Source organism: Candoia aspera, chromosome 2, assembly GCF_035149785.1.
Source record: "Candoia aspera isolate rCanAsp1 chromosome 2, rCanAsp1.hap2, whole genome shotgun sequence".
Taxonomy (NCBI): domain Eukaryota; kingdom Metazoa; phylum Chordata; class Lepidosauria; order Squamata; family Boidae; genus Candoia; species Candoia aspera.
Window position 1 is genome coordinate 21,906,594 of NC_086154.1, and position 13,316 is coordinate 21,919,909.

The 13,316-nt window shown below is 41.0% G+C and overlaps 1 protein-coding gene across 3 annotated transcripts in view; it reads right to left on the reverse strand.

The window, feature by feature from the left end:
- The window catches only part of FHIT (fragile histidine triad diadenosine triphosphatase), a 1,201,403-nt gene that overhangs the window by 1,976 nt on the left and 1,186,111 nt on the right, over window positions 1-13,316 (reverse strand). For all 3 annotated transcript variants that reach the window (XM_063296411.1, XM_063296410.1, XM_063296412.1), the window contains exon 6: window positions 6,784-6,893. In XM_063296411.1, coding sequence (XP_063152481.1) covers window positions 6,792-6,893 — 102 coding nt within the window. In that variant the 3' untranslated portion in view covers window positions 6,784-6,791. The remainder of the gene's footprint in view (window positions 1-6,783; window positions 6,894-13,316) is intronic.

Consider the following 13,316-nt stretch of genomic DNA (forward strand, 5'->3'; position numbering starts at 1 on the left):
TGGATTTTATTGCATTTTATACTTTTATCTTCTATTTATATCTATATTTAATGTATTATTTATAGTTTGTATTGAATTTTAAATTTTATTTCTATTGTAAACTGCCCAGAGTCCCTCTTTAGGGGGGAGATGGGAGGTGATAAAAATTTGACAAATAAACAAACAAACAAACAAATAAATTGCAGTTATCCTGCCTGCTGCAGAACTCTATAGTTGTTTCTAACATGCTGTGTTTGTTTGTGTGCACTAAATATTTTAAATCCCAAAAATGTATCCCCAAGAATAACCAAAGCCAAGCCAAATGTTGTAGATGATCTTACATTCCTCATTTATTAAGGAAGTGGGGATAACTTAACAATATCTGTGCAATGCCATAGATAAAATATGGTGGGTAGAAGTTGAATTTTCTGTTTGAAAATTCTTCATTCAGGCAAGTGAGTGTATATGTATAAATACCATTCTTGGTTCTCTGGGCTGCATCTGAGGGACAGCAAGGCAGAATTTCATCCAGGAATGTGATAAGATCACTAAGCCCTACAGGTATTAATGCTGCAGAATTTCTACAGAGAACAGGTCCATAAGCATTGTGAGATCTCTTATTATTAGCCAGGCAAAGTAATTGCATTTCTTCCCTACATGCTTCCTTACTTTTCCTATTTGATATATGGCTTCCACTCATAGTACCCTTTCCTTCCACCCACCTCCTCTATTAGTGAAAGAGGTTCAGATTTCAGCTAGCACTTGCCAACAACCAGCATGTGTTCATCTATAAAACTTTTTGCTAATACTGACTTTTACTGAAATTCAGTTCAGTATTTTGCTAATACTGACTTTTACTGAAATTCAGTTCAAATGAAATAAATAAATAAGCAAATAAATAAATAAGCAATTCCTTCCTTCCTTCCTTCCTTCCTTCCTTCCTTCCTTCCTTCCTTCCTTCCTCTTTCTTCTTTCTTTCTTCATTTCTACACTGCCCATCTTGCAAGCAACGCAATCAATAAATAAACGATTGCTTTCAGTGCGCTCATTCTTACTGCTGCAAAACAAGCCAACAATTTGAAGGGCGGAAACAGCCTCTGAAATCGTGAGGCAGAACTGCTATGTTTGGGTCCCCCACACCCTCCCGTATTGACTTTTAAATAGTTTGAAAACCTGTTTAAACAGAAGCAAGTCAATCATCAGACTGCTGGTGGAAAGAAAATGTTTTGCGCCCATGCCATTCTAGTGACAGATGTCCACATGGATGTGAGTGTACATGTTCTTTATAAGCAGACTTCTGAAGGTGACCTTGAGGAAATATATTCCTTCTAAAGCTGAAGATTTCCTTTTTTCATGCTGAAATGAGAAATCCTATGCACAAGAGTCAACTGCTGTCATTCCCGTTCGGTAATTAATGGTTCTTACAGCTGGCTGAGTGGGTGAAATAATTAATAGCACTTAAGACTTGGAGTGTGCTGAAATCCACTGCTGATTACCAAAATGTATATTTGTGCAAGGATTATATGCAAACAGTCCCTGAGTGGAGTCACAGGCAGATCACACAGATGAATTGCACTTAGGAACAGAGGTCCCTCTGTTGACGGTGCTCCAAGGTTTGTCACTGCGTTCCTTTCTTCCAAATTGAGAACACATGACAGCAAGCATAGGTATGGAAATGATTATACATCAAGAATAATGCACATACATCTATTCCAAGGAAAGCTGGGAAAATGTCAAAAATTACTTCGAGAATATCTCTCTTTCTTGGGAAATACTATCCACTGCATACATTTTCAATAAGTCTACAAGGGGCTGTCAAATCAATGGACCAATTAATTCAAACTTTTTTGACTAAGGTTAGGAAAAATTATCCCCAATTAATTTTATTTGTTTGTTTGTTTATTTATCACATATATACCCACCACTATAATTAAGAGCAAAGAAAGTCAAGGCACCCAAAACTAAAACATCTACAGGAAGGCTAAAAACCATACAAATAAAATAAGGCATACAACTCTAGGCATCCCGTCATTTGTTACAAGCCATCCATAATAATTCAGTTTTCAAGAGTAAAAGGGTCTGAGCAACCTGATTGCACACAGCATGTACAAGGCTTTGCACCCCAATTTCATAAAAGTGGGGGATTTTTAGCAGCTTCTCCTGACAGTTCAGGAGGGTTGATTCCAGTTGGAGGAGAAAGTCCCTTGGTGCCCAGCCATGTAGGGTTTTATAGGTAACGACCAGCACTTTGAACTGCACCCATAAGCTAATCCTATCCTACTTCGGATATATTATGTGAAGACCTAACTCTCTAGAGAAGGCTCTAATGCTGGGAAAGGTGGAAGGAGAGTGAAGAAGAGGACAACCAGCAGCAAGATGGATAGACTCAGTTGCAGTGGGGATGAGTGCACTGTTGGGAGACATGAAAGAACAGGTTAGGAAAAGACCGTCATGGATAAAATCTATCTATGTGGTTGCTAAACATGACTTGATGGCACATAATCATAAGCTAATAATAAGCCAGTGCAGGGTCTAGAGCACAGGTGTAATGTCCACGGTGACAAATGCTCAGGCCTGGCAGTTGCATCTTTAAGTATTTGAAGCTTGCAACTGGTGTTCAAATGTAGCCTCATGTGGAATACTATGCAGTAGTCTAGGTGTGTGGAGATGAGACCTCAGGTTTTCTTGCCCTTGATCAAGCCATAACATGGGCACCAACTGACGTTAGACAAAGGCCTCCTTAGGAGGATGCCCAAGTCATGGACCTGCTCTTAGGAGGTCAGAATATGGGGTTTTTTGCTGTTATGATATGAAGCAGAGCCAGGGGTGGAAAAATTGGACAGCCCCCAGGGCTACATACTTCTCCCCAACCCCATTTTGTGCAAAAATAACAAGAAACCAAAACCAGAAAACTCCAACCCTTCTCAATAGCATGACATGGAATTTGTAGCTTTGGCCCACCTATTGACACTCTTCTTCCCACCTAAAACAAAACATTTAATGTGCCCGCCCCCGCCCCCCCTCCACAATAAGGTTGCCTGTCTGTGCTATAAAAGCAAGTTCAGCATTTTCCCAGTCTGAAGCAAACAGACTGTAGGTGAGCCATCAACTGTGCTGTCCTCTGTCACCTTCCCTGGGAATTGTGCATTTAGAAATATTAGCCACTGGACTCCAAAGTTTTATGGGATGCTTTCCCTTCAGATATGCTGTGCATTATGTCACCAATGCTAAAATGGGGCAAGCTGCAATCAAGGGTGACAGTCTTGGATAACCATATGTTACGCTGGACAGACAAATGAAGCAAAATGAGTGGGGTCATATCAAATACATAGGCAGGGCTGAGATATTAGTTTTTCCCAGGTTTGGGAGAAGACTTCTCAGGTTCTTTAAACTATGATGCCTTTTTTAGGAGTAGCTCTACAATTTCCATGTGTTTCCTGTCTCAAAATGGTGGAAAATGATGCCATTTGCGTTCAAGAATAGTAGTTTGGGAAGCATATGATCTTGGGACTCCTGCATGCCCATCCATGACAAAAGAATAAATGAATCATCTTAAGGACACCACATGGGGAGAGACACCCCTAAAATCTATGAAAGAGATGGGGTGAACTTGACATGGTGCTGCTGTTTCTGATTACCACCCCCACATCTGCAGTGATTCTGTTTCCAGTTTATAATACAGCCTTCAGCATAAATATGAAATTTGGATAATGTCCTGTCTATCAGCTATTCTGAAAGGACACTAAAATAAAATTTAGAATCACTATTGGCAATAATGCAGGGTTTGCAGAGGCACCGTTAGGACAAATTAAGTGCTTCTTTATTATATTCAAATGATATTCCTCTCTTCCCCATTGCTCATATTAATGGGAAAGAAAGCAATCTGCAGTTCCTCAAGACCTTCTTGACCTGGATGGTTCAGGAAGTGCTGATGCTTGAATGTGTTAATGGAAGAAAAGAAAAATTGCAATTCAGTTTTTTTTTTTTAAATGCTTTAATTAGAAAGTGATTTCTCATTTTGTGATCCCATTGTCCACAGTGAAAGCTCATTAAGTAAGTGGCACAATTGGCTAGCTAATCCAGGGCAGCTGAGTTGAATTTGGAAGGGTTGTGTAAGAAGATAACTGGTTCTGACTCAGCATTAGAGAACTTCTTTGCAGGAATGCTGCAAAACAGTGATGGAAGGAGGGCAGCAGATGAAACTCGAGAGAAACTGTCCCTCTTTGGGGACACTCTTTCACTCTTTAAAAGGACACTTTTTCAAGCCTTCTGGTATTGTGACCGCTAGTTTCTGTGAAAATTACTGCAACGTATCTTGCTACTGGACACTGCAGAGTTTCTGCTATCAAGACAAGTGACCCCTACGAATTTCCATCTTCACCCATCTCCTACTTGAAGTTGCTTTCCCCAAAACTGTAGAGGTATAAAAAAATAATCAAAGAACGGATGGATTCCCAATATGACCATTCTTTCAAGGTGTCATCACCACACAATATAACATGCACTGTGCTGTAATCTGAAATGTTGGGGTTCTTTGTACTCTCAGGCAAAGTGAAGTAGCTATTTCAGGTGGTAGATGTTTTGCAGAAGAGAGAGAGGTGGCGAGACTTACTTAGCAGTCTTTACAGCCATTAAGCTAGTGTTTCTCAACCTCAGCAACTTTAAGATGTGTGGAATTCAATTCACATTCAATTCACTCACAGAATTCTGTGAGTTGAAGTCCACACATCTTAAAGTTGCTGAGGTTGAGAAACACTTCTCTAAGCAAACTGACTTGCTTTCCATGGGATGGAGAATCCTGCCTGGTCACCTGTGTGGATGAAAAAATCAGTGCCTGTCTAATCAGTTTTTGTACATGGAACGGAAGGAGAACTTGGACTGTAAATTGCAAATGGAATTGAGAATCAAATGATACTGTTGATCTTACTGAAGTTCATCTGTGGTATGTTTTGCTTCACAAAGCTGTGTGCTCTACATGGAGCTGCTGTAAAGACCACTTGGAAACTGCCATTAGGTTTGCAGGTGCAATTTAAAGTGCTGAGTTTGACCCAAGGAGCCACTCCTAAAAGGTCCTTCCCATGTCGAAGCTTTCTACTTTATAGCGCATTTCTTCTGAGAGGAAAAGTAAAAATCAGAATCCAAGCTTTGCAATAGAATCCTAAAACTGAAATGCAGGCTGGCCCATATCTTCCACAGAGGATGTGTTCTTTTTTGTTCACAATTCAGGGAGCCTTGGGTAGGCACCAGTCATGTCCTCAGAAAAGGTTTGTAGAATGAACTGAGCTTCTCACATGGACAATCCAAGCTGTTACACTCCAGGAGCAGTTTGTTTCCATTTGGCCTCTATGCAAGCAAATTCTAAGAAAGGTATAATTAAATCTAAGCCACTGATATTGTCAGTGTTTTGAGTCTGAAGCCTGGTGGTCTTTTGGACAGCTTTGAAGATACTTCTAATACTTTTAATGGCTGTTCACTGCCCAGAGTCACAGGGTTGAGATGGACGGCCATATTATTTGAAACAAATAAATAAATAGACAATAAAGATGACGCTAAAAAAAACTTGAGAGCCAGTTTGGTGTAGTGGTGAAGATATCAGGGTAAAAACTGGGAGGCCGTGAGTTCCAGTCCCCCCCACAAAGCTGGGGGACTTTGGCCCAGTCACTCTCTCCCTTGGCCCTGGGAAGGAGGCAGTGCAAACCACTTCTGAAAAGCCTTGCCAAGAAAACTGCAGGGACTTGTCCAGGCAGTATCTGAGATTTGGACACGATTGAACTGATACAAAACAAAACAAAACAAAACAAAACTTAGCATTCTGTTTACTTTGGATTATGTATCCTGCCATATCTTTCTGTGTTTTCTGTCACTTGCCCTAAGTCGGTACAATTCACCTTTGTCCTCTTGGTTTCCTGAGTCTTGGCAACCTCAGCCTTTAATGCCTTAATCCTGCCAATTTTTGTTTTGAAAGCATTTTCAAAAAGGGAAAACTGATCATAGAAGAGGCATTCCCATCAGCTCTTCATGTTCTCCACTATCCTTGTTGATATGTAATTATATGTAATGCAATAGTCTAACATGGCTACCCCCTTAAAAACCATACAGGTACTCCTCAGGTTACGATGGCAATTGGGACCAGAATTTTCATCACTAAGCAATCGTAAAGTGCAACATCATGTGACTTCATTGCTTACCGACAGCAATCCTGGCAGTTGCAGTTGTTGTCATAACCCCAGGACTGTGTTGGTCATTAAGCGGGAAGAGGCAAGAGTCCCAGGCAGGCAGGCCAGCTGGTGAGTGTGCAGGTGCCGCAGGGGGTGGGGGGTGCCCCAAACAGGTGCTATGGAGTACAGGTGGGTGCACAGGGGGTGGAGGAGTGGGGGGTGCCATGGGTAGGTACTACAGAACACGGGCAGGTGCGCAGGTGCTGTAGGGGGTTGCTGCAGGCAGGCAGTAGGGACCGTGGATGGGTGAAAAAGCGGCAGGATTGGGAGCCATTTCCGACTTCCTGCCAGCTTCCCCATTGAGTTTGCTTGTGGGAAGCTGGCAGGGAATGTTGGAAATTGCGATCATGTGACCATGGCTCGCTGCAATGTCATAATCGTGAACTGGGCACCTAGCACCCAGATCACAATCATGTGACTGCAGGGATGCTGCGACGGCCAGAACTCTGAGGACTGGTCGTAAGTCTCCCTCGTTCAGTGTCATGGTAACTTTAAATAGTCACTGAATGAGTGGTTATAACCCGAGGACTACCTTACATATTCTATCACCTATATATAAGAATAATCTATATACAGGAATAGTTACCTCTCCTTTCACTGAAAATACTTCTTGAGGATTGCTGCTTCAATGGCCATTTCTTCCTCAGATCTCCACTTGCTGGGGGAATCCTCCACCTCTTTGTCATGACGCTGAAGCTTAATGGGAAAGAAGAAAAGATTATTATATTGAGGGAGAAGTAAATGAAGCAATGAATGTTATGACCATGGAAGTGTTGTTACTATCCCATTCTTTGGTCCCAATAATTTATTTCTGATTTTTGATTAATTAGGAAGATTTCAAGTTTATAATTCTGGAACCCCAGCATGTCATCTTCCTCAGTTTTTGGTTCTTCCACTTCATTTACCTTATACACAACATGTATGCATGCACATACACAACATTTGGTGTAAAGGAAGAACAAGGAGAGAAAATCAAAGCAAACTAGCATTTCTATAACACAGAGAAAGAGTGAATATTTCGTAATGCATCTATTTGAGAAAGAAGACCAGACACCTGAGAAATCTAATACTTGAGAAGCAATTCAGGCAAGGAGAACTTCAGAAGCATCTCCATGTGTGACATGATCAATGCATCTTAAAGCAGCCAGAAGGATCATAGGGGAAACCATTTTCTAGGAGAAGCCTTCTCTGACAGTAGGTCTTAACCTCATTCCAGGCTGAGGCTTACAATTTAATAAAGCTTTTGTTGTAGGTCAAATGTGGTCAGCCTATTACAGTTGAATCAGATACGTGGAGAACTGGAAATAAAATAAATGAATTGTGACTATAGGAGAGTGAAATCCTCATTGTTGAGAATAACCACCCCCCCGGAAAAAAAATAAAAAAGAAGGGGAGCTGGAAGCCGCAACAGTTTACATTTCATGTTCACTCAGAAGTAGATCTCACTTTCAGTGTTAGTGGGTTTTTACTCCTTGGAATTTCATTTTAGACTGCAGCCTTCAACACTGAGCATAATATACCATTCATCCTTATCCCGCCAAGTCCTGGCATCTATGAGCAGGTCTGGCCTGGATTTTTAGTGTCTGACACAAATGACAAGATACTATCCCTGTTTCCTTCCATGCAGAGGAGAAGACTGATCAAAGCAAGGTTTCTAACATCATCTAGATCGGTGTTTCTCAAACTTGGCAACTTAATTCCCTCTGCTGGCTGAGGAATTCTGGGAGTTGAAGTCCACACATCTTAAAGTTGCCAAGTTTGAAAAACACGGATTTAGATGGACAGTTGAGTTTGAGGAGCTGCCATCATTGACAATTCCCACAATCCCCTACAGCATCCAATATGAGTTTACTCAGGGGACTTATGGGAAATTTATAATGGTGACCAGGAATACCATTTAGAAAAAGCAGATCCTTTGCCAAGGAGCTTTTAAATCTATGTCTCCATGTTATTTCTTCTAATTGTACAGTCCCACTGTGTATGTGCTTGTCAATTTGGGAGATGACAGTAATTTTGTATATTTTTGAATTGGGACTTTCTCACTGCAAAGTGGGAGAAAGAGAGAGATTGCTTTGTGTGAAAGAGTTATACAGACATAATGAACATCCCTCAAGGTCTGTGGCAACAATGACAACGACAACAGCCTGCCATGCCACAGCGTTATCAGTTTTAATAAAATAACTTAAAACCAGGCTGTCAGCTTTGCTGGCAACTTCACACTGGGGGACACGGAAGGGAGGAAGTGAATCCTTTTTCACAAAGAACAATATTCAAAGAGTCTCACTGTTTACAAATGATCAAAAGTGACAGTTGGTGCTTATTGGTGGAAGAGCTTTTTCTGCTTGAAGTGAAACAGGAGGGTAATTTATCAGGAAATCCTGGAAGCCAGACATCAGTAATGATCTGCTTAAAGAAAGGAAGATTTTAGGAAGAAGGTATTTATATTTGTACCACACAATGAGGAGTTGAAGCAAGCTGGCAGCATGATTTTTTAAAATCTGTCTTGGCACTGAGAGTTGTGTGATTCTTCTTGGCAATTTAGATTTCCAAAGCTGGATAATGGTAACCTAGAATGATAGGCCAGAATGGAGACCTGAATGGCTACATTTTAATTTTTTAATTTTAATTAATTTCTAACAGCAGTCTAATTTCTCTTATATTTATCCATACTTTAAAGATCCTTAAAACAGTATTGTGACCTTATAGCTGCTTTCATTAGCGGTTGCTTTTTAGAAAGATCGGGTGCAACGCAAGCAGATGTCTTAAGTTTCTCTTCCCAACATTTGTCCCAATCTATCCAGTATATGTTTTGGGTTAAGATAGTTATTTTCTTCCCTTTATCTCCATTGCTACTAAAGCAATTATTCATTCAGATATATCTGAGTGGCTGACTATCCATTTACTTTACTGATATACGCATGTGTGCATGCACACACACATCTAAATGGAACTCAGAAAAGTTTATGCCTTTTAATCAATTTGTTAGTCAGAAAAAGTGCTACAGGTAGTCCTTGCTTAACAACCTTTTGTTTAGTGATGGTTTGGACTTACAACAGTGCTGAAAAAAACAACTTACGATCAGATCTCACATTTACAACCATCACAGCGTCCCCACAGCCGTGTGATCACGATTTGGGCTCTTGGCAACCGGTTCGCATTTATGACCATCGCAGTGTCCCATGGTCACGTGATCACCATTTTTGACCTTCCTGGCCAGCTTCTGGCAAGCAAACTCAATGGGGAACCATGTGATTCACTCAATGACCACGTGGTTTGCTTAAGAGCCGCCGTGATTTGCTTAATGGCCACCACAAAAAAGTCATAAAATTGGGTTGGATTCACTTAATAACTGCTTCACTTAGGAACCAAAATTCCGGTCCCAATTGTGGTCATTAAGCAAGGATTACCTGTACTACAGTCCTGCTGATACAACTGGCACACACATACACTATGGGTAGGCAACCTGCAAACACAGGACTTCCTATAGCCCTTAAACATCTTTTCTATGGCCCCACAGGGCCTTTTGATTTCAGTAGCTAAAAACTACTGGGCAGGGATTTCTGCCATTTTGAAGCAAGAAACACATGGAAATTGTAATGTAAGCCCTGAAATGGGCTTATCATAATTTTAACAACAAAAGACGAGACACCCAGACTTTTTTCCCCCAAAGTCAAGAAAACAAAAATCTCAGCCAAACCATTTGCATTGCTACTTCTCATTGTGATCCTCAGGTTCCTGCCGAATGTTAGGTGCAGTCCACCGCCACCAGAAGGTTCCCCTGAGATACACTAATGGTGATTCCCATTGCCTAGGGTATTTGTATTAGTATTCTAGAGTATGCAGTATTCTAGAGATTAGATCATAGGCTTCAAAACCAAGTTGGGGAATCAATTGTTCTCCTTACAGAGTAGTTTTAGCTTCATCAAAGATTGAATGCATTTAAAGGTTAACAGCAGCGTGCCTAAAATAAGAAGAGAAATTACCTTGGGCTTAGATTTTAATTTTGGAAACACAGTACCTTTCTTTTTTTTAAAGGAAAAGGCCATTTTCATCCTTCCAGATTCCCAGATATCAACTGAGGAGTAGAACTGAGATGAGGGAATTGAAAATGCCATTAACATGCACTGCTGCATGTTTTGCTCCACTAAGTTAAAACAAGTCAACATATGTCAAACTGCAATTCCACAGAACTCTGTCTCCCTTTCTCTACATTGTAAATCTTCCTATAATCTCTCTGAAATTGACCCTTAGAAGGGATTTGTTGGGCCTAATGAGACAAGCAGTGAAATCTCACATTGTGTGATTTGTATTGCTTATGAATTTAAAAAACTACAATTTAACTATTTACTATGGGAATAGTAAACTTCAAAGACAGGCAGTTTTCTTTCTCACATGGCATATGATTCCTGTCCCAGCCCAGAATGCAGAACAGCCAAGGAATACATTTCTACAGCTGTATCTATGGTAGCACTACGATCCAAACTTTTGAACTTTATTCATTCATTGAACATTTATTAATTCTTGGCCTATGGAAGGCACAGAATCTATTTATCATATGCTAGACTTTCATGACTTTCTGGTCTTGGAGTCCGTCCAGATAGATGGACTTCTATAAATTGCCTTGCCCAAATCATTTCTAACTCTTAATCTGTTGATTAGGCCAACAGCCATCATAGTCCAGCATATTATTTCTCACAGTAGCTAACCAGATGCTCCTGAGGTGCTTGCAAGCAGGAGACAGAGACACACCTCAGTTTTGTCATTATCCCCCTACAACTAGTATATAGAGTCCTACTGCCCCCAATCCAGAGGTAACACTGATGCTTAAGATCAATAGCCCTGTCTTCATTGGATTTATCCAATCACTTTTTAAAGCCATCCAATGTGGTGTCCAACATCATTTCTTGGGCAATTAATTCCACGAGTTAATTCTGCGTTATGTGAAGGAGTGCTTTCTTCCATTCTCCTTCTAATCAACTTCACAGAATGACGCCTGATTCTACTCTTTTAAGAAAGAGATAAAGCATTCTCCCTATCCACTTTCTCCATGGCATGCATGACTTAATGTACCTTGATATATGAACAAGCAGTCCAAAAATATACTGCAGACTAGTGCTTGGTAGAGCAGCCATGACGGCCTTGGAAAAGATATTCAAATGCCATGATGTGTCTATATCTACAAAGATCAAAGTTGTGCAAACCATGGTATTCCCTGTCACACTCTATGGAAGTGAAAGTAGGATAGGAAGAGTATTGATGCCTTTGAACTTTGGTGTTGGAGAAGATTCCAGAGAATACCATGGACAGCCAAGAAAACAAACCAATGGATCATTGAACAAATCACCCAGAATTCTCAAATGACCAGTCTCAAATTATCCCACTTTGGACACATTATACGAAGATCCAGCTCTCTGGAAAAGGCTCTAATGCTGGGAAAGGTGGAAGGAAAGAGAAGTACAGGATGACCAGCAGCAAGGTGGATGAACTCAGTTACAGTGGGAATGAGTGTACTGTTGGGAGGTTTGAAAGAGCAGGTTAGGGGTAGATAGTCATGGAGAAAAATCTACCTATTTGGTCGCTAGGAGTTGAAAATGACTTGATGGCACACAGTCAATTAATTAATCAATATGCCTACACAGTTGCCTCCTTTCCAAACCAAATAATCCCAAATATTGTAGACTTTTCTTGTATGAAGCTATAAGAGCCACTTAATCTGTTTGGTAGCCTTCTACACTTTCTCCAATTATATCTTTTTTCAAGCATGGAAACCAGATCTGTTCGCATTATTCCATATGCAAATATTCCATAGATCAGTATAGGAACATTATGATGTACACATTTTTATTTTCAGTCCCTTTTCTAATTATTCCTACCATGGCATTTTGCTTTTTCACAGCTGCTGCACACTGGGTAGGTAGAAATACCATTTTTCTGGCAGATAACAGATAGCTCAGACCCCATCAATGTGTATGTGTACGGAAAAATACCTTCTCTCCATGTCTCTCCTATTTCATCCTTCTAAGTAGTTGACTTTTTCCTAGGGAACAATTTAAAAGTTAAAAGTGGCTGTGGATTAATGGGTCCTCGATTTCTGGGAAATTGTCATCTTTAGTTCTGGATGGAGTTGCGCTGCCCCAGACAGACCCGGTGCATAACTTGGGGGTCCTCCCAGCCATGGCTAGGAGGGCCTTTGTGTCACTTCATTTGTATGCCAGTTATGCCCCTTCCTGGAGTGAGAGGCCCTCCAAACGGTCTCTCATGCCCTGGTTATCTCCCATATAGACTACTGCAATGCGCTCTACATGGGGCTACCCTTGAAGAGTATCCGGAAGCTACAGCTGGTGCAAAATGCAGCCGCGTGGGCGATCTTGGGTTTCCCAAGATCAGCACATGTCACCCCTTTGCTCAGCGAGCTGCATTGGTTGCCCGTAGGCTTCCAGGTCCAATTCAAGGTGTTGGTTATCACCTTTAAAGCCCTACATGGCACGGGTCCAGGTTACCTAAGGGACCGTCTCCTCCCCATCATATCAACTTGTCCCTCCTGTTCAGGCAGAGAGGGCATGCTACAGACCCCGTCTGTAAGAGAATTCCATCTGGCAGGGTCCAGGAGACGGGCCTTCTCTGCAACAGCCCCTGCCCTTTGGAATATCCTTCCCCCGGAAGTGAGATTGGCTCCCTCCCTCCTGGACATTAGGAAACAACTAAAGACCTGGTTCTGTTATAAGGCCTGGGTGGGAGAGAGGGTAGTCATTCCTGGGGATAGTTAGTTTCTTAGAAGGACCCTGCTCAGCTTGCAAATCACAGAGAACTTCCAGCCATCGGGGTTTTTAATCACATTTATTTTATTATGTATTATAGTATTTTACAGTTTTAAATTTTTCTTATTTATGTTTCATTGTAAACTGCCCAGAGTCCCTTTTGGGAGATGGGCGGTGATAAATTTGATAAATAAATAAATAAATAAATAAATAAATAAATAAGTTCCTTTGCCATCTTATTGATGTAATGTGTCACCGGCCTGGTTCTATTTCTGTTCAAGTGGAGCCCATTTCTCTTGTACAGATTTGGATTGTCCTAAAATGTTCCCCAACACTTAAGAACTTTAAATTGCTTTAGTTG